The sequence below is a fragment of the Canis lupus genome, chromosome 15 (assembly GCF_048164855.1).
Source record: "Canis lupus baileyi chromosome 15, mCanLup2.hap1, whole genome shotgun sequence".
In the NCBI taxonomy this organism is placed as follows: Eukaryota; Metazoa; Chordata; class Mammalia; order Carnivora; family Canidae; genus Canis; species Canis lupus.
The window spans coordinates 24,741,176-24,767,457 of NC_132852.1; the positions used below are offsets into that span (position 1 = coordinate 24,741,176).

Here is a 26,282-nt window from a genome sequence, read left to right on the forward strand (position 1 = left end):
TTCTTTCAAAATATCCTTAATACCATAAGCTTCAGTGAAATATATGTTGGTTCCTTCACTGATGCATGAATACACCCACAGCAGATTGTACATACAAAACCTCCGTCAACAAATAGAGAATGGTTTCATTGTCTGCAATAGCATTCCCTGATTGGAAGCAGTCCCTTGGGTATTCATTACTGAAGATAAATCCCACCCCCTTGAAACTGCGGCTGCCCTTAGCCCTTGAAACTGCGGCCACCACTCATGATTATCAGACAAGACATAGCTGGTGAATCCATTTGTTCTATTCAGCTTTAGACCAACACAGGTGATTAACCAGGTAAAACTCTTATTCTTCTTCTTGTATTCAATATCATATATAGCAATATATCTATATGCTAATGCTATTATGGGAGAGGTTTGCATATTAACACATTTCTGAAAATGTAGTCCTGATACTTTACTCATAAAGGAAAGTTCTCTAATGGGAGAAAAATGCCTATACTTAAGTATACATTTTTTTAAAAATTGAAATGCATAGGGTCACTCTCTTATATTATTTGAAGTTGCATTCATCCAAAAATGTAATGCTTTCTTGTGGAAGTATAAATTTTGAACAATAATTGATAGTTGCAATGCTCTGATGTAACTATCTGAAAATATGATTTTTGCTACATAGTTCAAAGTGAAATATTTTTTCAGTTTAACGCAGACGATGTGGGATTTGCATTTTTATTTTTGTTTCCATCTCATCATTTTATTGAATAATTTCAGTACACAATATCATAAAGTTACCATTGCATTTTGAAGTAATCTTTATGAATGCTTATAGTCATTTCAATTAGAAAAATTAATTTTATAGTGTTCTTTTTATCAGAACTTTTTCATAGAATTTGATCAAAAGCTATTAAATAAATCATGTGTGTCTCCTGACAATTAACTAATGTGCCAAATAGATCCAAGCATTCCCAGAGAAATATGTTAGCAAGGCTATATTTTCTAAAGGCATAGCTTTTTCAAAATGCAGAGCTGCTTGATCAACAATGTTATAAATGAAATGATTGGTTGCCTTGAGGTTGAGAGCTAATTGAATGAACAGAGTGTTTCTCCTTACAGCAACCTATAACACTAATGGATAAGCTAATTCTTTCTTCCCTAAAGTAATTGCACAGTCATCCTTAATTTAAAATCACTTGCATTTACTCAGTTGTTTTCAAACAGGGCAAAGGTCCTGAACAGTTGTACTGGAGAGATTTAAATTGTCAATATGACGTAGAGTGTAGGACCTTTCAGTGTAAGTAATTAAAATTTACTGTGCATCTTTTTTTTAATGTTATGTTGAATACACTATCTACTATGATTAGCAAGAAAGCTAATATTTCTACAAATTGACCTTATAAAACCCTAATTATGATCTTATTAGTTCTCTGGTTGATTCAATTGCTTTTCTGTTTCCGCATCATGTAGGAAATTCTGAATAAAATATTGAAGAAAAATTTCAGAGATTCTTATCAGTCAAACTCTGCCTAGATTAGTGAATTGTATTTATTATTTTTAAAAATATTGCTAAGATTCCTAAACCAGTGAATGATGTTAGAAACATTATATAGATATGTGTGACAGTAAAAGTCAGTACCTTAATGTCTACATGAGAAAACCAAGCCCATATTTCCATTACTGTCTTCATGCACAAGAGTAAATGATTACAAGCTAAGTATTACTCCATGTTTTTAGTATTTCATATTATAGACAGTGTACAGAGCAAGATTATTTTTTGAATTTTATTAAACATAACTTCATTTTTCAAACCATTTATTAATGTTCTTAAATTTAGCTATCTTAAAATTTAGCATGTTTGCTTTATTTTATTTTAATAGCTATGCTATCTAAAGTATTGCCACCCAAAACTCCTAAGAAATCTTAATTTCTAGAGTCTTAAAATAAGTTGAAAATAAGTTTTCAACATACCTAGCAAAAAGGCCTATGCCTTAAAATCCAATTATATTATTATGTATGGTGACAGATGGTAACTACACTTAGCATGGTGAGTGTAACAATGTATACAGAATTGTCAAATCACTATGTTGTAACACCTGAAACTAAAATAATATTTTATGTCATCTATACTTCAATTTAAAAATTCAATTATATTATCAGTACAAGTAGAAATGGCTTGATGACAGAAAATTAATTGCTGCAGATGCTTTTATCTAAACAGATTTTTAAAATACAGGAGAATACAAAGGCCTTACGTTGAAACCTTCACAGAATTGGAAAGTATAAAAAGCCAAAATTCTTAGAAATAGTAGGAATTTGAGATAAAAGTGGTTTTATTTTTGTTTCTTTGTTCAGTAGCCTGGAAAAGGCTTGATTTTGCCACAACTTAAAAAAAAAAAATCTATGAAGAATTTTGAGCAGACACAAAAACAGGCAGAGTAGCATAATAAACTTCTAGGTAGCCTGGACTAAGTGTTAGTAATTAACATATAGGTGCATCCTTGCCTCATACATCACCCTTCAATCCGTCCTAGTTCCTCTGTTATTTTGAAGTAAATTCTAGGCATCATATAATTTCATCTGTAGGTATTTCAGCATGCATTGCTAACAAACATTTTTCTTTAAAATGCAATTGACCCTTGAAGAAAATGGGTTTGAACTACATGGGTCTACTTATATGTGGATTTTTAAAAATAAAAACAGTACAGTAATGTATTTTCCTTATGATTTTCTTTTTTTAAAAAGATTTTATTTATTTATTCATGAGAGACACAGAGAGAGAGGCAGAGACACAGGCAGAGGGAGAAGCAGGCTTCATGCAGGGAGCCAGACGTGAGACTCGACCCCAGGGTCTCCAGGATCAGGCCCTGGGCTGGAGGGGATGCTAAATTATTGAGCCACCGGGGCTGCTCAGATTATGATTTTCTTAACATTTTCTCTTCTTTACCTTACATATAGGAATACATTATATAATACATATTATGAAATATATGTTAAGCTACTGTTTATGTTATTGTTAAGGTTTCTGATCAATAGTCAGCTATTAGTTTTGAGGGAATCAAAAGTTATATTTAGATTGATTTTCAACCATGGGACAGGTTGGCATCCCTAAATCCCAAGTTGTTCAAGGATCAACTATACTACAACAGCATGATCACATTTTTAAAAAAATAAGCATCCTTAGTTATCACTACGTATATATTAAATGTATAACTATCCTGTAGCCTCCTAAATGTCATTTTTCAAACATTTGTTTAAATCAGGATCTAAATAAAGCTCACACATGGCAATTCATTGATTCTTTTTTAATCTATAAATTTTCCTATCTCTTTTTTTTCCCTTGCACTTTGTTGAAATATCTCTAGATTTTTGTCTTGTAGAATATCCATCTGGACTTTCTAACTATCGTATTGTGGCATGACTTAGCATGTTTCTTTACCTTCCACGTTGTATGCTGTCATTTGCGTCTAGAGAATTGCTCAGATTCAGTTTCCATTTTTGGCCAGGAACTTCAGGGTTAGCTTTGTGTTCCTCCATCAGGAGACACTGAGCGTGTGGTTGTTTTCCTTTTGGTGATACCAGCAGGCATGAGTGTTCGATGTTGTATATTTCGTTTTGAAATGTAAAAGCATACAGTGAATTCTGAAAAATGAAAATTGAAAATATTTAATGAAAAACAACCCAAAATGAAGTATGAATATCACTTCTGGGTTACTTGGCTTGCAAAATCTGGTGGTTTTGCCCAGAACTGCAGTTTCTAGAGCTTGAAATTCGTATACAGTAAAAATTAAATGTTTCATATTTCTTAGAAATTGCACACTCAATTCCTTCCTTCTATTCCCTTTTCTCTGTTTTGTTTGTTTGTTTGTTTGTTTCTTTGTCCTACTACTCCAGCTCTTCAGGGGACACTCAAACAAGTTACTTAAGTTGTCATTTCATGCATGATCTTTATTGTTGCCATCTCATATACTGATAATTCTAACAATTACTTCCCTATAAATATTAACTTGGTTATATAATAGTTATGTTTCTAGGAATCAAAAAGAGGGCATGTAGCCTGAAAAGTAATATTTGCTCTACTTTTACTGACCTAAGAAATATGACTCACATGTTAAAATGACAACTTTTAAAAAAAAATTTTTGACAACTCTTAAAAAAAGATTTATTTATTTATTAGAGAGAGAGTCAGGAGTGGGAGGAGGGGCAGAGGGAGAGAGAGAGGAAAGCAGACTCCCCACTGAGTTGGGATCCCCATGAGCATGGGACTCCATTTTAGGACCCTGAGGTCATGACCTGAGCTGAAACCAAGAGTCAGATGCTCAACTGGCTGAGCCACCCAGGTGCTCCAAAGCACCAGCTGTTTTTTTTTTTTTTTTTTTTAAGTTATATTTATGGGATCAAATGGCAGAATAATTTTTGATAATTTTCTCAGATAGGAACTTATGCATTAAAGTATAAGAAAGCATCTGCTTATTGGAAAATGGGAATCAGAGCTCAAGAGCTATTCAGAAACCTGATTCCTGGAAATAAAACATGGGAAGCCAGTCCTAGAGCAAAGCTAACTTATTGGTGGAAGGCTAGGCATTACATAAGCACTGCTTGAAGCTGTCCCCGAGAATAACATTAAATGGGGCACAAGGGCATCTTTCACGTGGGATTTGTATGAGTTTATCTTAAGAGATTAGATGATAGGGCATCTGGGTTGCTCAGTAGGTTAAGTGTGCCTTCAGCTCAGGTCATGATTCTGGAGTCCTGGGAGTCTGGGATCAAGCCCTTCATTGAGCTCCCTGCTCAGCAGAGAGTCTGCTTCTCCCCTGCCCCTCACCCTGCTCATGTTCTGTCTCTCTAATAAATAAATAATCTTAAAAAAGAGAGAGATAGATGAGATGAAAGTGGAGTTCCATTTTTAAAAGTGTGTAAGACCCCAAATAAATAAACATGTATTTATCAGGAAGTACTGAACAAGCAAAAAATGAAATACAAGTTAAATAAAAAAAATATCCATGATGGTTTTACAAAATGGATTTTACATATAGAAAGAATATATTCCATTTAGAGTAGTTAAATGAGTTTACACTGCAAATAGGCAAATGCATACAAATAATGGCCCTGATCAGTTGATGCTTATAAATGTCTATATGTATATAATATGAAAATAAAATAAGGAAAAAAAAACTTCATTTTGGGTGCTGTTTATGCCAATTCCATTATTTTATGCAAAAAAATGTATTTACTTTGAATGAAAAAGAATTCTTCAACTACCTAAGATTTTGAAAGGCAGAAAAATAAAAGGAAATCTTTATTGGGAATAAAGATAATCATACTTTACATATGATTATATAGTTTTATATTGTCACTTTTCCTTTGTTTTAACTCTATCTGTACTTTCTGATTTGAGTAGAGATGATTTGCTTGAGAGTTGCCTAGTAATTGACAAAATATGCAAAATTTCTTAATGTTGAGTCATTTTTACACTTCCTTGGATATCCCATTATAGCTAATTTTCTAAGATTTAGATAATGTGAGTGACTGTAGAGGTATACCTCATTTTATTGTGCTTCACTTCATTGTGCTTTGCAGGGAACACATTTTTTTTGCAAATTGAATGTTTATGGCAACCCTGTGTTAGGCAAGTCTATCGTGCCATTTTTCTAACAGCATTCACTCACCTTGTGTCCATCATATTTTGGTAATTCTGCAATATATCAAACTTTTTAATTATTATTTTATTTACTATGGTGATCTATGATTAGTAGATAAGACTATTGTAATTGTTTGGGGTACTATGAAAGGAAGAGTCTCACATCTCTCACTTTAAATCCAAAGCTAGAAATGATTAAGATTAGTTTCGAAGACTTGTCAAAAGCTGAGATAGGCTGAAAGCTAAGCCCCTTGTGCCAAACAGTTAACCAAGCTGTGAATGCAAAGGAAAAACTCTTGAAGGAAATTAAAACTGTCATTCCAGTCAACACAGGAATGATAAGAAAGTGAAAATGCCTTCATGCTGATAGGAAAAAAGTTTGAGTAGTCTGGATAGAAGATCAAACTAACCATGTTTCCTTAAGTCAAAGCCTAATCCAGAGCAAGGCCATAATTCTCTTCAATTCTATGAGGGCTGAGAGAGATGAGGAAGCTGTAGAAGGAAGTTTAAAGCTAGCTGGGGTTGATTCATGATGTTTAAGAACAGAAGACATCTCCATAACATAAAAATGCAGGGCGAAGCAGCAAATGCTGTTGTAGAAGCTGTAGCAAGTTATTCAGAAGACATAGCTCAGATAAATTGTGACGGTGACTACACTAAACAGATTTTTAGTGTAGACAAAAGAGCTGTATTTTGGAAGATGATGCCACCTAGGACTTTCATAGCTAGAGAGGAGAAGTCAGTGCCTGGCTTCAAAGATTTAAAGTGCGGGCTGACTCTCTTGTTAGGGGCTAATGCAGCTGGTGACTTTAAGTTGAAGCCAGTGCTCATTTACTATTCTGAATATTTTAGAGCCCTTAAGAATTTTGCTAAATCTACTCTGCCTGTGCTCTGGAAAAACAATGCCTGGAGGATAGCACGTCTGCTTATGGCATGGTTTATGGGATATTTTAAGCCCACTGTTGAGATCTATAGATCAGAAAAGATTACTTTCAAGATACCCACTGCTTATTGACAATGTATGTGGTCATCCAAGAACTCTGATAGAGATGTATAATGAGATTAATGGTGTCTTCATGCCTGTGAACATAAAATATATTCTGCAGCCCATGAATCAATGAGGAATTTTGACTTTCAAGGCTTATTATTTAATATAAGACCACTGCCATAAAGAGTGATTCCTCTGATGGATTTAAGCAAAGTAAATAAAAAAATCTGGAAAGGACTCACCATTTGTGATGCCATTAAGGGTATTCATGACTCAAAGGAAGAGGTCAAAATATTAACATGTACAGGAGTTTGGATGAAGTTGATTCCAACCCTCATGGATGACTTTGAGGAGTTCAAGACTTCAGTGGAGGAAGTTAACTGCAGATGTGTTGGAAATAATAAGGGAATGAGGATTAGAAGTGGAGTCTAAATATGGGACTGAGAATTGCTGCAAGCTCATAATCAAACTTGAGTAGATGAGGGTTGCTTCCTTCCTTCCTTCCGTTTTTATTTTTCTTTCCTTTTTAAGTAGGCTCCATGCCCAGTGCAGAGCCCAACATGGGGCTTAAATTCATGACCCTGAGATCAAGACCTGAGCTCAAGAGTCAGATGCTTAATTGACTGAGCTACTCAGATGCCCCAAAAGTGTTTTTTTGGTTTTTGTTTTTCTTTCTTTCTTTCTTTCTTTCTTTCTTTCTTTCTTTCTTTCTTTCTTTCTTTCTTTCTCTCTTTCTTTTGATGGAATCTACTCCTAGAGAAGAGGCTGTGGAGATTATTGAAATGACAACAAAAAATTGAGAATATTCCATAAACTTAGCTGATAAAGCAGAGGCAGGGTTTGAGAAAATTGACTCCAATTTTGAAAGAAGCTCTACTATGGGTAATATCTATTAAACAGCAATCTATTTTGCAGAGAAATAGTTTGGGAAAGGAAGAGTCAATCAATGAGCGAACTTCATTGTTGTCTTATTTTAAGAAATTACTGCAACCACCACCCCAATCTTCAGCAACCACCACCCTGATCAGTCAGCAGCCATTAGCGTCAAGGTCAGGTCCTTCACCAAAAAAAAAGATGATGACTTATTGAAACTTACATGATGGGTAGGATTTTTTTAGCAATAAAGTACTATTAATTAAAATATGTACATTTTTTAGCTATAATGTAGAGCATATTTAATATACTACAGTATAGTGCAAACATAACTTTTATATGCATTAAGAACCAAAAAATTCATTTGACTCGCCTTATGGCAATATTTGCTTTATTGCTCTGGTCTGGTACTGAACCTGTAATATCTCTGAGGTATGCTGATATACTTCTTTAGTGGAAATGTTGAGCCTCACTGAGACATTTTAATTACTTTAGGTTTTAATTTCCCACAAGAATTCCCTAATTTATTTCCTCTTACTTAAGTTTTCAATCAGTGAATCCTATCCAATCTATGCCTTAAGAGAGTTTGTAAATTAATTGAAAGGTTATCAGAGGAACAGACATGTCTCCTCATAGTACACTTACTTAAATATAAGTCCATAAAGAAATAATTGAGAATTACATGATTTGGAGCCCCTTGCAGTCTGAGTTTTTGGCACAACTCCTAAAAGAAGAGAAGCATTTTTTTTTTATTGCCTTCTAATGACAAGGCTTAAGGGTTCTTGAGATATGGCCATCTGGATGAGTGCCTCCAACTAATAAAACTGGGTAGTGCCTCCAATTCAGGCTAGGCTCATTTGCGAATGGTGCACATGATAAGGACGCTAAACCTGATCAGATGTCCAATAGGTCCGTAACTTACACAAGCTGATATGTACATAGTAAGTTTGAGCTTTGTTTTGCTTTCTCAACTGTATTTTAGTTATTATTTAAGGACATTATAACACTTTTTCTTTCTTCAGAATTGTACTAGCTATTCAAGGACCTTTACATTTCCCAGTTGAGAATCAGGTTGTCGAGGTCTATCAAACAAAGAGATTTTTTTTTTATTGGGACTAAACGTAAGTATAAATTGGCTAGAATTGACATTGCAATATTAAGTCTTCCAATCTATATGCTTAGTACATGAATCCATTTACTTAGATCTTTGTTAATGTCTCTCAATAATGTTTTATAATTTTCTGGGTAAATTATTTCTGCAAATTCTGTAGTTTATTACTAGATATTTATGTCCTTGGTTTATCCTTAGTTCTTACCTTCTTCATCAGAATTTGGCAATAAATTTATAAAAGAAGATGTTCTCCATCTTTTTGTCATCTAGAATAATTTGACTAATAGAACAATGTTAGTAAAAAACCACCTGAGCCCAGCTTGTATTTAGTGATAAGCAATTAACAAAATTTTCCTCATCAATCTGGATTTGTTTTATTGTATCCAACTCACTTTTAGTAGTTTATTATTTTTATAGGACATTATTCTTTTTATATGAATGTATAAAATTATTTATAAGAGATTGGCATAATGATTTTTACAATTCTTTAATTTCTCCTGCTCTGGTGAATGTATCTGCTTTATTACTTCTAATGTCATATTTTTCTTTTCTTTCTTTTTGTTTTGCTCACACATGACAGGTGAATTTTTGTTATTGGTATTTTTTATATAAACGGATCTTTTCAGTCCATATGCTTGTTTGTTTTCTAATTCACAATTTTTAAAAAGTATCATCTGTGTTAATTTAGTTTGCCTACTTATTTTAGCCTCATTTCTTGTATTTAAGTTAAATGTTTAGTTTAACTTATTTTCAGTTATATCTTAGTTACAGAAAGTTATAATTTTCTTAGAGTGTAACTAAACATGAATTATTTTTTACATTTATATTCTATACAGAATTTTATATTTTCTTATCCAGAATAATTAAAATGCTAGTTTTGCAACCATTCCCAATGGCAAAAAAAGTTTATTTCTCAAAATTCCAGCTTATTCATGGTGTGAGGCAAAGTTGATATAAACATATATATGCAAAGAAGTTGACGGGGTTGATAGGTCATATTGTAAGATCACTGCCTAAACTGATTTATTGCATACTGGTTATTAAAGCAGAGTAACAAAAATAATAATGCAATGATAATAAAGTTTACTTTGAGTCATTTGAAGAAAAATACAAATGTGTATTTTGTTTGCAAATGTAAATTTATTAATATCAGCATATGAATTGAAGAATAATAACTCACTTTATGTTTTATTTAGCCATGAAACTCTTTCTTCACAGAAAATAGGTATTGAATATATAATAATAAAAATAACCAAAGCAGAACTACTGTTGAGTGGGCTCATCAGAGGTGGGGAGGAATGGGTTTGTCCAGATCTCCCCTCTGCCTACCCAGGAGAAGGCAGCTCTTGACAGGTTTCTTAGCAGCATGCAGAAAACACTCATCTATTTGAAAAATGACATGAGGGGAAAAACAGTAAAATTTTAGTTGGATTTCATTTTCTTTGTTATACTTCTCTGGAGTATCATACTTATTCTCATTTGACATTGTAATAATTCTAATTCTACATAAAAATCTGAACTAACACTCCAAAAACTCGAGAAAGTAACCTTCTCTATAAAATAAGAAAGTGGAAGCCTAGTAAGAGATTTGTTTAGACAGAGGCCAGACCATTGCTGATGGCAGAGTAAAATTAGTAGTCAGACTCTTGATAGTTCTTTACTTTTTCTATATAAACATCTCTAACTCCTGATAATTTATTTAAGTCTGCATTCCATGCAAAGTTAGCTAAATTTAGTTGCCTTGTGGCTTTCTTATTCCATATATGATGTAATTTCAAATCTTGCATATAACAATTCAAATTAAAATAGATCAGAATGTGTCTATAAGTGTTTTCTCAGTCCTTCTATATAGTTATGAAGTGTATTTTGAGTAGAGACTTCTAAGAGAGCAAGATGTTGATTTTGAATAAAAATGTATCCCTTAAATATATATACTTCATGTATCATGATATCATTTCTTCTAGCCTCATCAATGTCTCTCATGTTTGTACATACTACAATTCCATTCAAGCTTTTATCTATCACACATGTATATGCACATACAATGATCTTTATCCTATTGTAGATACGTAAAATAAGATTTACTCCCTAAAATGAGTAAAATATTTCAATTTATCAATATACTGAAAAGAATAGCCCCCCAAAATAGGATGATGTTTCAGGAAAATTGTTTTAGCTTTACCATGGTATTAAAACTCATGCAAGTGGCCACAATTAGCAGTCTTAACAAACATTGCATGATTAATTCTCGTAAGTAATGGGAGAAGCAAAGCAGATGGCCCCATCATTTTTTATGTCATTCCTCTAGTTTAAAAATTGTCCAAAGTCAGCTATAATAAAAAGCCAAGATATAAGCTGGAAGTGCATCCATCATTCCTCTGATTTTTCTTTACAAATTAAGTGTGGATAATTTGTTTCATAGTGTTCAAAAATAATATCAATAAATTTGGTAAGAACTTTGGATCCAATAAAGCAACTATAACAGTATTAAATTTTTGGCTAACAGAAGTCCAAGGGAGCATATAATATGGAAAATCTAAATTTTCCTGGTCCTTGCTGGACTTTTTATGAAAAACAAGATGGCACCATTCTTCTAATCTTTTCTTCAAACAACTGAACATTGAAAAAAAGAAGAGAGTGTATTTACATCTGAATTTAGAGTTCAGAGTTCTAGAAGCATGCTTTGGCTCTCTTCTCAATAAGGAACAAAGTTTGTGCTGAAGCAGCCACCCAATCACTGACTATAAAATGTGATACTATTGAAAATAATTTATTTACTATTTTAACTTCCCCCCACAGTCTTTACCATTTGAATCTCAAAAGAACTTATGCAAAGTGGACCATTTACTATAGGTATATTTAAAAATATGTATTTATATATTTTAATATTTATTCATTTATTTGAGAGGAGAGAGAGCTAGAGACCATGTGCAAAGAAGGAGGAGGGGCTGAGGGAGAGAGAGAATCTCAAATAGACTCCAGGCTGAGCACAGAACCCAACTCAGGGCTCAATCTCTCGACCGTTAGGTGATGACCTGAGCTGAAATCAAGAGTCAGACACTTAAACAACTGAGCCACCCAGGCACCCCTAAGTATATTAAGAGTATTTAACTCAGGAGGGACTCCTAGGTGGCTCAGTGGTTGAGCTACTGCCTTTGGCTCACGGCACAATCCCAGAGTCCCAGGATCAAGTCCCATTTCAGGCTCGCTGCAGGGAGCCAGCCTCTCCTTCTGCCTATATCTCTGCCTCTATTTCTGTGTGTCTCTCATGAATAAATAAACAAAATCTTTTAAAAAAAGAATATTTAATTCAGGAAATTATTAAACTTATCAGATATATGTCTAGAAGATGTATGTGTACATACATGTAAGAGTAGCATATATAAAAAGAAGAGATTTCCTAAAGTTGTATTTTTCTGGATAATTTTTGAGTGACATATTTTGAAATAAAAAGTCCAGTGCCATAATATGCCATGATCCTGGGTTTCTCACAATATTTAGTGAAACCATTTTATTTAGGTTGATTTAACATTTGTGAATCTACAGAGAAAAAAGTACAGTTCTATTTAAAGATCTTTAAGATACAGAAATACAACAAACCTCAGGCAATGTTTGGCACTGTGTTAATGACACATATTTTCACAATTGGTAATCTTTCTCTACTTGAGAGGATGTTTATGTTTAATATGTATCTCTAATAGTTACCAGCATTATCTTTCACCAAGATTTCTTCAACTCAATAAGAGTCAAAACTGTTAAACAAAGTCAATGTGTTTCTTACTTTTTTCCTTAATCACTTCTTTGATGATTGTAAAGTATCTTTGAAGACTTCAAGATTAAAGATAAATTTTGATATTTATTTAATATTCATGTCATTCATGCCAGGCTATTCAAAATGCCAAAGGTGGGACATTTTGATGCATTTCTCTTTATCAAATTCCAAACACAAAAATGACTTTTGAAATACTGAAGTATATGGTATTTCTGTTTACCTAACTGTTATATCTATTATTCCAAGTATTCACTGATGTTGGTTTCATAGTTAATATACTTTCATGAAACTGAAAACATTTATGATAAAACAGTCAGGAGGATTGCCACCTGACATCTAGAACACTACTCTCTTTCAAAAAGAACATGCTTGTGATTTTTACTAGCAAAAAAAAATGTAAGTTACTAAATGTGTCTTTGATTGGGGAAGAGGGGCTAGAAGCATCTCTATCATTTCTTTCTTAGTGATCTTAATGCCTATGACTGCAAAAGAAAAATGACGATTTCACCAATGACCTTTAGTCATTCCACTCAGATTCTCTATGTGTCTGAAGAGATAGTCTGTGATTCAGACTATCCCATTTTTGCACAAGAAAGATAAAAAGACACAATAAAATAGGAATCAAAAATTGAGAGTCAATCAAATGTTAAATTTGAAAGGAGTTTTCACAGTGCACAAGACCGAATGTGATGGTGACATGAATTGTTGACTTATACATCCTGTGTATGAAATTTTAAAAAATAATAAAATAAGAGAAACCTGAAATCAATCATTGCTCCTAACTTGTTTGAAAACCTGAAACAATCTCTAGATTGCAAGTATATGTTTTAAAGGTGGTCAGAATATTGTTTTGAAAAGCCAATGATAGGGAACGCCTAGGTGGCTCAGTGGTTGAGTGTCTGCCTTTGGCCCAGGGCATGATCCTGGGATCAGGGATCAAGTCCCGCATCGGGCTCCTTGCAGGGAGCCTGCTTCTCCCTCAGCCTATGTCTCTACCTCTCTCTGTGTGTCTCTCATGAATAAATAAATAAAATCTTAAAAAAAAAAAAGAAAAGTTGATGATAGGAGAGGTAAAGACCCTGGGTTTAGAAAAAGGGAAATGTATCATGTGCAATGAAAATGAGGATTATAGACACTTAAGAAGTATTGAGTAAAAAATTGAAGAGCTCTGTGAAACACAGACTTGTGAAATTCTCTCAGAATGCAGGCAAGAAGGTGGAAGTGACTTGAGAGAGAATTTGATACAATGATAGAACAGACAGTAGTGACAGAAGCAATGTTCCTTCAAAATAAATTGAAACATTGGCTATAGAATAAACAATTACAGAAAACTCTTCTAAACTGAATACAGGCCTAAGTAAAGCCAAATCACTCTCAGCAAAATCAGTAAAACAGGCCTATACCTCAGAAGGTCATGAGGATTTTATTTGTTTAAGTCAGGAAGTCTTATATTTGGGTTTCATGTTTATTTTTATTCAAGTTTTATTATTATCATATGGTGAGAGAATCTTTACATGAGTATTTTCTTTCCATTTCTTGGCTTGTGCTTCTCACAATATGACGATTTCACCCTGGTGTACAACAATGTAACCATCATGAGCACACACACATGGATGAAGCTCTTTGTCCCCAGAACAGCCTTTCCTCATGGTTGTGCAGGACTGACTTCCTAATCAATTTTTACTGTGTCCCTTCTAAGTCTATCTAAGAGCACCAAGTCTTCTTTTCTAAAATCGTCAAATCAGGTTAGTCCCATAGAAGTCCACTTTGAGAAACTCAGTTTTGCCTCAGTCAGGAGGTGCCCCATGAGACTCTAATAGTAAATAGCCTTCAGGGCACCTGGGTGGCTCAGTCAGTTAAGTGTCTGACTCTTGGTTCTGCTCAGATCATGATCACATGGGTTGGAAGATGGTGCCTGGGAGTCTGGGGCTGGCTCCCAGCAGGGAGTCTGATTGAAAAGTCTTTCCCTCTGCCCCTTTCCCCTCAAATAAATAAATCTTTAAAAAACAAAAACAAAAACAAAACAAAACAAAAAAACCTTCTTAGGTAAGTGACTTAAAACAGCAAAAGGTTTATTTCTCATCGAAGGCACATATCTATTGCTCTCTCTCTTTTAAAGATTTTATTTATTTGAGAGAGAGAGAGAATAATCAGTAGGGAGGGGCAGAGGGGGAGAGAGAGAGAGAGAAGCAGACTCCTCGCTGAGAAGGAAGCCCAATGTAGGGCTCATCCCAGGACCCCAGGATCATGACCTGAGCCTAAGGCAGTCGCTTAACCAACTGAGCTTTTGCTCTCCTTTATGTTGGCCCATCGCCAGTATCCAAGCTGGCAGGGCAGCCACTATATAGAAATGGCAGGTTGGTAAAGAGTGAACCGATACTTAAAGCTTCCATCCAGAAGGGACACACATCACTTCCATTCAACATTTCACCGAAGAGCACAAATCAGATGGTCACAATAGTTTCAGGGGAGCAAAGAACTGCAATCCTACCATGTACCTAGAAGGAAAACTGGAAATATTTGATGGACAGAGCTAATGGCTACCACATGTTCCCAGCTGAATTTAAGCAGTTAAATTCTCTGGTGCTCCTAAAGTGGGTATGCTGATAAAAACAACTAAGATCCAGGCATTTGGAATTAAGGATGCCAGATTCCCTCTCCAAAACACCTTTGCTTGGCCTGCTGCTCACGAAATTGATGATGGCTCTTATTAAAAATCACATCCAACTGGAACATGGATTGGGTGAGGCACAGTAGAGGATACCATAGTGAAATGCAGAGAAATGTGAACAACTTTGCTACCTCAGGCCATAATATCTTATTCATATACTGAAGCTAAATCTCTTAAACAGAAATAAAAAGAAATAGCACTCAGGCTTGAAATATTTGGAAGGAAAAGGGGGGGCCAAGGGTGTGACCCTATTTAAAAAGCATAACTCAATGAGATTTCCGGGATTAATTATAAGCAACAGATTCCAATAGAATAGTTGGGAATCTAACATGACCAAACCTGGTTAACAGAGATTGATCATTGCGTAGCCACTAAAAACAAACAAACACACGAATAAATAAAACCTAAAGCCCCCCAAACTATACCGTTCAGAGCTGCAGTTTCAGGCAGTAGAGTCTTCTGCTGAACTTGCTCCCAGGGCCCTCTTACAAGTAGTACTCAGAGACTTCATGAGAGAAATCTCCTCAGTGGGAAGAACCTTGGCCACAAGATTGGCTAGCCACGATTCATTTCAGAGTTTCAGCATATGTCTACTGAGTTACTACAAATGCACCTCAGATGAATTTAAAGAGCCAAAGTTTTTTATGACTTTATAAAAATTGAGTAAAATATATTGGTCAAAATTGAAAAACATGTATTTTGGATGGACAAGAGCACTTAAAGCAAAAGAAAAGAAGCAATGAGTTATATACTACCTTAAAAAACTAGTAAGATTGGGGAGCGCCTAGGTAGCTCAGTTGGTTAAGTGTCCCACTCTTGATTTCCGCTCAGGTCATGATCTCAGGATTGTGACACTAAGCCCCAAGTGGGCTCCATGCTGAGTGTGGAGCCTGCTTGAGATTCTCTCTCTCCCTCTTCCTCTGCCTATCCCCACCCCCACTCACAATCTCTGTCTCTCTCTCTCTCAAAAAGAAAAATTCAATAAAAGCTAATAAATTTGACTGCAAACAATGAGGGAGGTATCATAATATAAGTGAAACAAACAAAAGACAAATAGTGATATGGAATTCAAGCATTATAACAAAGTCTCTATGTCACTGAAGTATGAAAAGTTTTTATAGTTCAATAAAAAAAATCATAAAATCACCCAATAGAAAAAAGCAGGAGGAGGCAGACCTACTTGAATTAAAATTTTCTTTTTTTTTAAATGATTTTATTTATTTGACAGAGGGAGAGAGAGAGAACAAGAAGGGGGAGCAGCAGGCAGAGGGAGAGGGAGAAGAGGGCTGGGCAGGAGCCCAATGAGGGCTCCATCCCAGGACCCTGGGATCATGACCTGAGCCAGAGGCAGATGTTGAACAGACTGAGCCACCCAGGTGCCCTTTGAATTAAAATTTTCTGAAAGTCATTCCGAAAGTCAATAAATATCAGACCTTTTGCCCCACATGACTGGTTTTTGGGTTTTGTTTTTGTTTTTGTGTTTGTTTTTCATTCTAAGTGCTTGGTCTCCTTCCTCTATTTGGCTTCTGTTGGATTACCCAGGGGCCTTACCCTTGGCCCGTTTGTTCTATCAATAGGCGCTCTCTTTGAAACATCATCCAATTGTAAGGCTTTAATCCCCATTTGCCAATGAATCGATATCTGATCTCTCCCTCCAAAGTCCAGATATTTATATCAAACTGCTGATTTTAGATCTCCACAAATATATTCCAAAGAAGCATGCATAAGCCTCTGGACTCAGAACAGTTAAGTTTTATAAACTAACACCAGCCTGTTGTTTAGACAGATGAAGGATGGCCTAATGAAGAATATGGATCATGTGGTTAAAATACAAAGAAAAACTTGGCAAGGACTAGCTTTGGTATTTGACTTCTCACTGTGCACTAGCAACCCATAATTGTTATCAGATTCTGTTTTATGTTGAGTGGATATGGTCCAGAACTGTGAAAAATATCTTCTCTTATAGGAATGTGAGGGCAATCTGACTCCATCTGTCACCTGGTCGACTGCCCTGGGGTAAACTAGCTTGTTAGGCAGGTGACCCTCTCCTTTCTTACTTATCTTAAAACTATGTGCTTGGTCACAAAACAAAAGAATTTCCCTAATGTGGAGCAAAAGAGTAGCCATGACCCCTCCTACCCCCCCCCATATTTCTCCTAGTCTAATAAATATCACTTAAGCATGAAACCCAAGTCCATATCTTTAGTCTGTGAAAACAGCTGCTGAGATAGTCAAGTAGCCATAATTTCTGAATCATTTGTACATTGAGCCAAAAGTTCAAGGTAAATGGTACGGAGATTTTTATTTGAACTTTTGTTTAATACTGTTTCTGTCATTTTTATGGAAAATACTTTAATTTTATTGCTTTATTATCCAATAAAATTGGGGGTTTTAAATATGCTATACCCCTAGGCTATATTTTTTGTAGCACAGTGAATTTATATTTAATAGTCTTATGTTGGTTGAACATGGCAATTATAATTTTTTACTGTCTGCAAACCTTTTATCTTTCCCTCTCCTCTCTTTCCCTGACTCTCAACAACTATGGAGTAAATATATTCACCTAGATGTCATACACAAAATTCAAAATAATGATTTCTTCCTTGTTATGCCAAACCTCTCTCTTTCCTGGATTCTCTCTCTCTCTCTCGAGTAATCCACACAGTAGCTAAATGTAGATATCATACTTGATACCAGTTTCTCTCTTTTAATCAATTGGTCACCAAAATTTACCCATTCAATGATCCCTATTATTTTTCCATTTTTCATCTATTTTCTCTGCTATCACCTGACTTCAGACCCTCATAGCTCATCAGTTAGTCTAGAACAATGAGTCTTTGCAAAATATACTTGTAACTGGAAGAAATGCCATTTGAATTAAAGACTGAAAATCTGGGATCAAAGTCATACCTATATGCTGAAGGTCAAGGATTTTGGATTTTAGTCTCCACACAATAGGAGTGATGTTACCAAAGCAGTTTTAAAATGTTAACCTAGAATGATAGAGATGTATTGAAATAAAAGCATACTGCAGTCAGAGAAAAAATGAAAAAGTTATTCTAGTAATTAGGGCATGATGAGATAAGGGTCTAGCTATTGGAGTTTCAACTGGAAAAGTTAAGGAAAAGGATGAATTAGAAAATTACAGAAACTTAAAAGGTTGACTAGCACATTATTTGTCTACTTATTTTATTTAAATATCAACATATAATAAAAGATTTCATTTTACTTCCCATGTAAATAGGGCCTAGTGATTAAAGAATCTTCATTGTAGTTCACAATATCATCCAATTTCAAATATAAAGTCACTGCCACATCAGCCATCAAAAGCAAACTCTATTTGTGATGTTCAAAGGTTTAGTTTTATGTTTGAAAAACACCCCAATGCTTTGAATTCTATAAAGCTCTTTAAGCAAAAAAAGAACATACATGTCTCTTCCACATTTATCATTTTGTTCAGCAGAGTTTTGTTTGGAAAATGTCTGTGATATCCAAAAACAAAGTTCCAGATGGAGGAGGTGAAAATAGACATATGTTCCAGCTGTTTTTAATCTCTCATTTTTTTTGGCTGTAGTTAAAATGAAACACACCCTTTAAAAGACAGAATTGTCACTTCAAATGTGAGGGGTTCATATAGTGGCCACTCACAAACTTCTGAATCTTCTATTTTGTATCTGTGCTTGTACATTCTTGTGGCATATATGTGCATGCATGTGTGAGTATGTGTGTGTAAACAATTTGCCTGAGTAGATCTTGTTCTCCAGGTGGAACTACATGCACTGCTAACACTCTGCTAGACATAAAATCTCCAGTGTAAATTCCTGGGGCACCTGAATGGTGCAGGTGGTTAAACCTCTGACTCTTGGTTTCATCTCAGGATGTGATCTCAGGGTCATGAGATCCAGCTCCATGCTCAGCGCAGAGTCTGCTTGACACTCTCTCTCCCTCTCCTTCTGCCCCTCCTGCTCATGTTCTCTCACTCTCTAAATAAACAAACAAATAAATCTTAAAAAATTCCCTTGTGTACTATTACATTAAGGTACCTGATATAGGTGGATCTTACTTAGCTTTGGCAGATTTCTGGTACCAAGGAGTGATCAAAACTAGGTTCAGAACAGTTATTTATGGAGTTCCACCTTAACGAGTCTTATTTGACCAGTATCTACAGGCATCTCAAAGTCAGTGTACCCTTGTGGTAATAGAACTGTTCTGTGTCTCCACTGATCAGTGTCAACATCCAGCTGTGATACTGTATTATAGTTTTGCAAGATGTTACCACTAAAAGAAACATCAAATCTCTCTGTGAATCTACAATTATCTCAGAATAACAAATTTGTTAAAAACTTAGTCATTTCAATTATCATGTTCTGCCCCAAGAAAACAAATGTCTTTTATCTTTAAAATCTGCTGGTGACACCAGACATGTACCTGATGGGAACGTAGGCATCAACTTTGTTCTTGCCTACCACCCCCCATATTCAATCAGTAAATCCTGCTGATTTACTTCCTGTTTCTAGAAACCATCTATCTCTTCCTCTTTCTCTTTCCCACTACCGATGCCATGTTTCAGAGCATTTTTAATACTTTCCTTGATTAACAAAACAGCCTCCATTGGTCTTCATGCCTTAAGTCTTATTATTTCAGAAAAGTAATTCTAAATGCAGCTGCATATTATACTTTCCGGGAAGCTTTTTAAGAATAAAAACACAAACAAAAACAAAACTATTCCCAGGGGCACCTGGATGGCTGAGTCGGTAAAGTGTCTGACTTTGGCTCAGGTCAAGATCTCAGGGTCCTGGGTGTGTCCTTCTCCATCTTGCTCTCTCCCTGCCTCACTCCACTCTAACTTGTACTCCCACTCTTTCTCTCTCTCTCTCAAATAAATAATAAAATAAAATAAAATAAAATAAAATAAAATAAAATAAAATACTATTGCCAGATATCTCAGATATCTACCCCACAACAATTAAAGGAAAGTCTGGACATTGGTTTACTTTGAAAGCTTCTCAGGTAATCTTTATGTGTAGCATGGTTGAAATTATTACCTTGAATATCTGTCTTCAACTTAAGATTCTAGAATGATTTAACTAAAATGAAATTCTGGGCATTTCATTCTTCAGCTTTGCCACTCCAAAGCCAGGGTTTAATTTGTGTCCCACCCCAAATTCACATATTGAAGTCCTAATTGAAGTACCTCAGAATGTGACTTTATTGGGAGATAGGGTCTTTAAAGAGACAGTCAAGTTAAAATGAGATCATGGGCTGTGCCAGTATGATCAGCATCCTTATAAAAAGGGGAAATTTGGACACAGACATGCACACAGGAGGATGATATGAAGGCAAGGATTGAGGTGATGTGTCTAGACGCCAAGGAACATAAAAAAAAATGTCAGCAAACCACGGAAAATGAGTCAAGAGGCAGAGACAGATTCTCTCACACAGCCTTACCCCTTTTTTCCCCTAAAGAATCAATATTTTGCTAAAGAATTAATAAGTTTATCTACATCGGCAATACTGTCAAAATGAAAATATTAAATATCTTATTTATGGTGTTATCTTGAAGATAAATTTGTGCAAATGTTTTGTTTTTGTCTCTCTCTTTTTAAAGATTTTATGTATTTATTCATGAGAGACACAGAGAGGCAGAGACATAAGTAGAAGGAGAAGCAGGCGCCTCTTAGGGAGCCCGATGCGGAACTTGATCCCAGGACACTGGGATCACGACCTGACCTGAAGGCAGATGCTCAACCACTAAGCCAGTCAGGCATCCCTCTTTTGTTTTTGTCTTAACACGACTTCATTGAAGAAAATCTCTCCGGGGTATGTACAAATCATACATCCTGACTTGGGAAAAGCTGCTATCCTAGAGCAACCTGTGATGACCTCTAGAGGCTATAGAAACTTTTTTCATTTAAGAAATGAAGTTAAATGAATGGGGTGCTTTCCCCAAATCTTTCTCCTGCATGGGGCCTAGAATTTTTTCCATCTGTTCTACCTACTTCACGTGTGTGTGCGTGCACACACACACACACACACACACAGATGGTGGTTATTTTTTTTCTTAAAGATTTTATTTATTTATTCATGAGACACACACACACACACACACACACACACACACACAGAGGCAGAGACACAGACTCCATACAGGGAGCCCAATGTGGGACTCCATTCCAGGACTCCAGAATCACGCCCTGGGCCAAAGGCAGGCACCAAACCACTGAGCCACCCAGGGAGTCCTCTGGTGGTTGTTTTTTAATAAATTAAATTTTTTCTAGGTGGCTTTGTTGTGTGTACTCCAAATTGCACAAAATATAATATTTTTTAAGATAGGGGGACAAAATTAAAGACAAAAAAAATAAGGAAGAAAAGAGGGAGCTCAAAGAGGAAAATAGGCATTTCAAGGCCCAGCACCCCTGGTTAAATTCTTGAAAATTATTCCTTAGGCTGATGGCTTTACACTTTAACACTGTCAAGAAGCAGCAGTTGCCACTCTCTGTAGCCACAGTGTTAGAACAAAGCCCAAGATCTTTTAGGCCTTTTTGGGATTTGAAGACCACAGAGTCCTAATCTACAAATTTTACTTAAGTCTATTATGCTGTCATTTACAAATTGGCCCATCTCAAATTGGGAGCCCTCTATAACAAAGAGCTCTAGAATCTGTTCAAATTGCAATAGAGCAGTCATTCCATTAGTGGTCCCTCTCACTGCCCCAGAGAATTATTTACTGAAGAGGCTTTAGTAAGCTCCTTTCATACTTCTCATACTTCCTAAAATTTCTGGGCCACCCATAGATTTTTGGTGGGGGGGGAGAACTCCCTTCTAAGTTCCATGACAGTGGCAACTGCATACCAAGCTCTTCTGGAAACAGAGGTTCTCACAGGCCCTGAGCCTGTGAATCTCCATATCTTTCTGATCGTGGAGGCAGCGTTCTACAGTCTCTGCACAGATAGCATGGCCTCCTTGTTAAGACAGAAATGTTACCTATAAGATACAGTGAAGTCTGGACCCTTTGGAGTATTCCACCTATAGGAAAGGGAGGCTCTTCTGTCCTCAGTGGCTTGCCAGTTGATAGGTGCTAGAGGAAGCTACTTCTCCCTCGAATCCCTAGCTATTTGGGTAACCCTTTGATCAAATGAGTGAACAGCAATGGGAATATGTATCCTTTATGGATTGCATCAAAACTACCCACAATGGAGCATACTGGAAAGCTGCTGCTTTTAATTCCTCAACATGAACACCCTTGGTAAAGAAGGGTAGCAAAATTAGCTGAACTTTAGGTAGTCCTGTTACCCTGGTCAACAATTAGCTCCATCTGTGCATATTTACAGATTCTTGGGCCACTGCCAGTGGTTCCACCAATGGTAGCAACAGCAATTACTTTTCCAAAGTTTCTCTCTTTGCTGAACATAATTATGGGAATCTCTTGCCTTACAGATAATGTAAATCAAGGTTACATATTAAAGCCATGGTAGAGGCCTCACTTTATCCACTTTGGAGCTCTGAACATTGTTAAAAGTGACTATTTCACTTCTAAAAAATAAACAATGCAGGGCTCTTGAACAAGGTATCCAGTGGAACTTCCACTGCCCTCACCTGGCAGGCTATAGGCTTCATGCTGTCATTATGTATGCTTTAGCAAAATAAAATTCAAGTAAATGTAATCTAGTGTATTTGCATATACCATACACCAGTCAGATATCACGGATGGATTATAATAGAGTCTGATTCTATTTTTGATGTTTGATAGTCAAGTTTCAAGCCCTACCCTTCTGCCCTGAGTTTGGGCTAGCTAATATGGAAGCCCAGGTGTTCCCTCATTTGTTACTGGCAGGAAATTCAAACCATGCTAGTCCCAGCCCACAGGTGGGAATCCTTACCTCAGTCCCACTCTAATCACTAGAAAAACCAAGCCAGTTTCTTCTCTCTTTTGGAGCCATTTTTAGATCTGCTTGGGAGCCTGCCCTATGTGCCCTCAAAAATCCCTCATTGTGTGAATAATAAACCTTTTCATCCCCTCTCAGACATTGTGTGGGGTCATCAATCTTGACATCCAAAGAGAGTTTTTGGTAGGGTGATCCACAGCGTACTTTCTCCTAAACCTCGGTTATTAACTCAACAGAGAGCTCAACAAAACTAGGCTTTAGGATTATTTGAGTCACTCTGATAGATTTTTGCATTTTCCCCGTAATTTGAGTCTGTTGCAAATTGGAAAATCTCTGAATTCTTTATTCCAAAGGGTATTATCAACTAAGAATAAAAGTTCAGCTGTCTTTTCCTTTTCTGTTTCTTAAATTAACTATTTGTGTGTGTAATTTTCATCTGTCAATTCCAGACAAAATTAGGGGAGTACCCACACCTACATAGAGCCACAATTCCTATTTCCTTGCAAGTTGTTAAACTATGCTGCTGCAGAAACAACTAAGTTACTATATTAGGTTTCAACATGAAATAAACGAATATGTTTAAAACTGGAGGTATTCTGAGCTGGGTGTCCCAAACATTCCTAAACAGTTCTGAGATTGGAATTCAAATGACTCAGATGTTCAGAACTGAACTTTCTTTCCTCTCAAGTCTGGCACATCATTTACTTCTGTTTCAAGAATTTCATTATTATAATGTTTGTTATATGCATAGAGATTTGCAGATGCAGAATTTTTTGATAAAAGTTCTAGACGACAAAACATAAACTAAATAGATGCATATTTATATAATCTGTATATTACAACTACATAAATTCCATATTTGTATAATCCTCTCCAAGTTGCTGGATACATTTTTAGTGCATTGGGGAAATATGTGGTTTCTTAGCATTTGATCTGATGGACTTTCCTTTCCAGCTGTACTGGATTCTCTTGAGTGCAGCTATAAAGAGTTTGGAAAAAGGATATTCATTCCTTTTGAATTTATTCAGAGACAATAAAATATTTTGTTCAAGCTTAGCAGCAAGAATTTTTACCACCCTTCAAAATTGCAGAGAGTCATGAATTATCTTTAAAATTAATAATTCAGATGATTTTTGTCTATCCGAAAATGTGGATTCCAAAGAAATATTTTTATATTCTATAAAATGAATTCTGTATTAATTGGTCACATACTTCTGGAAAGATGTCTTATTAAAAACATTCTGCTAATTTGCCACTGGGAAAATATATGTATATTCATGATAAAAGGGAATAAAAAAAAAAAACAACAACAAAAAGGGGGAATCCAATCCATGAAAAGAGAAAGAAAAATTATAGAAAACAACAACACAAAAGCAAAATGTTGACACGAAAGAATATGCCAGCAGATTATTTTTCTTATTTTGTGCAAAAGACCTTAAATCTCCTGATTTTGATGTATTTATTTTTTCATCCATAAAACTTCTGTTTTACACCATCATGCTCTACTGTGCTAAGTACCATAGACACAGTAGAAGTCTCTACACTTGAGATGCTCACAATCAAGTAAGGAAGTAAAATACATTAAGGCTCAAGCATCATAATGTGAAGCTGTATTAATGCCTTAGGAGCGTAATTAATTCTGACTAGTCATTATTTTAGGGTTATGAGATGAATGTGATGAAGATAAGGTTTGAGGTCAAAGAGTACACCACACAATGATCTTCTCAATGATACAGAAAAAAAAAAACCCAATCATTTGACAAAATCCAACTTTTTTATGGTAAAAACATTTGATACATTTAGAAGGGAATTTCCTCAAGATAAGAAGTCGTTTATTAAAAAACACAAAACAAAAACAAGAAACCCCACAACTAATATCATACTCAATGGTAAAAGATTGAAAGGTTTTCCCCTAACACCTGGGACAAGGCAAGGATGCCTGCTTTTACAACTTCTAATCATTATAGTACTGGAAGTTAGAGCTAGGGCAATTAGGCAAGAGGAAAAGAAAAAGTATCCAAATTAGAAGACAGAAGTGAAACTATCTCTGTTCACAGATGACATAATCTTACAGCTAGGAAGCCCTAAAGAATCCATTTTTTAAAATGTTAGAGCAAATAAATGAATTCCAGCAAACTTTCAGGATATGAAATCAATGTACAAAAATCAGTTGTATTTTTCTGCACTAGCAGTGGACATCCAAAAAGACACTGGATTAGAAAAAAATTCATTTACAATAGAAAACAAGGGAATAAAATATAGTATTTGGGAATAAATTCAACAAAGGAAGCACACAACTTACACACTGAAAACTATAAAACATTGCTGAGAGAAATTAAAGAAGACCTAAATTAATGAAAAGACATCTTGGGCATGGATTGGAAGACTTTATATAGTTAAGATGACAATATTATCACAGCAATTTACACACTAAGTGTAGTCCCTATCAAAATTCCAATAATGTTTATGACAAAAATAGAAAAACCCCCATCCTAAAATTTATATGGAATCTTAAGAGTACAGAATAGCCAAAACAGTCTTGAAAAAGAATAACAGAGATGAAGATTTCACACTTACTGATTTCAAAACTAACTACAAAGCACAGTAATGAAACATTGTGGCACCATGATAAAGGTAGACATATAGATCAATGGGATGGAACTGAGTGCAGAAAAAAAACCCTCACATTTATGGTGAACTGATTTTTTACAAGAATGCCAAGACTTTGCAATGGGGAAGAACAGTCCCTTCAATAATTGCGCTGGAAAGACTGGATATTCACATGCAAAAGAATGAAGACTTATTTCACACAATAAATTAAAAAAATAACTTAAAGTGGATTAAAGACCTAAGAATAATACCTAAGACCATTAGAACACTTAGAAGAAAACACAGGGACAAATATACATTGCCTATTAGCAATGGTTTCTTAAATATGATACCAAAAGCACAAACGGCAAAAGAAAAAATAGACAAATTTGACTTTGTTAAAATTAAAAACTTTTATGCAGCAAAGAATACTATTATGAGACTGAAAAGGCAGCCCACAAAATAGGAGACAATACTTGCAAATCAGATATCTGATAAGAGTTTCATATTCAGAATATACAAATGACCCTTGCAAGTCAACAAAATAGTCAACCCAATTGATAAACAGGCAGAGGTCTTTGAATAGACATTGTTCCAAAGATGACACATACATATGGCCTATAAGCACATGAAATGATGCTCAACCTCAGTAGCAAAATGCAAATCCAAGTAAAATGAGATACTAGTTCACACCTACTTGGATGGTTATAATTCTTAAAAAATGGAAAATAACAAGTGTTGACAAAGCCACAGAAAACCTGGAACTCTTATA

The 26,282-nt window shown here is 35.3% G+C and overlaps 2 protein-coding genes across 5 annotated transcripts in view; one reads left to right on the plus strand and one right to left on the minus strand.

The window, feature by feature from the left end:
• The first annotated feature begins 209 nt into the window (after positions 1-209).
• DLC1 (DLC1 Rho GTPase activating protein) overlaps positions 210-26,282 on the plus strand; it is a 493,356-nt gene continuing 467,283 nt past the window's right edge. Inside the window, exon 1 of one of the 2 annotated variants that reach the window (XM_072776234.1) lies at positions 210-322. The gene's annotated coding sequence lies outside the window, so the exon portion shown is untranslated. The remainder of the gene's footprint in view (positions 323-26,282) is intronic. The other variant, XM_072776232.1, reaches the window with a different exon arrangement.
• The window catches only part of C15H8orf48 (chromosome 15 C8orf48 homolog), a 28,234-nt gene continuing 4,727 nt past the window's right edge, over positions 2,776-26,282 (minus strand). Inside the window, exon 2 of one of the 3 annotated variants that reach the window (XM_072776246.1) lies at positions 2,776-3,621. In XM_072776246.1, the coding sequence (XP_072632347.1) occupies positions 3,516-3,621 (106 nt within the window). In that variant the 3' untranslated portion in view covers positions 2,776-3,515. Of the gene's footprint in view, positions 3,622-9,765; positions 9,976-26,282 lie in introns of those variants that run through there. The other 2 variants (XM_072776244.1, XM_072776247.1) reach the window with 2 other exon arrangements.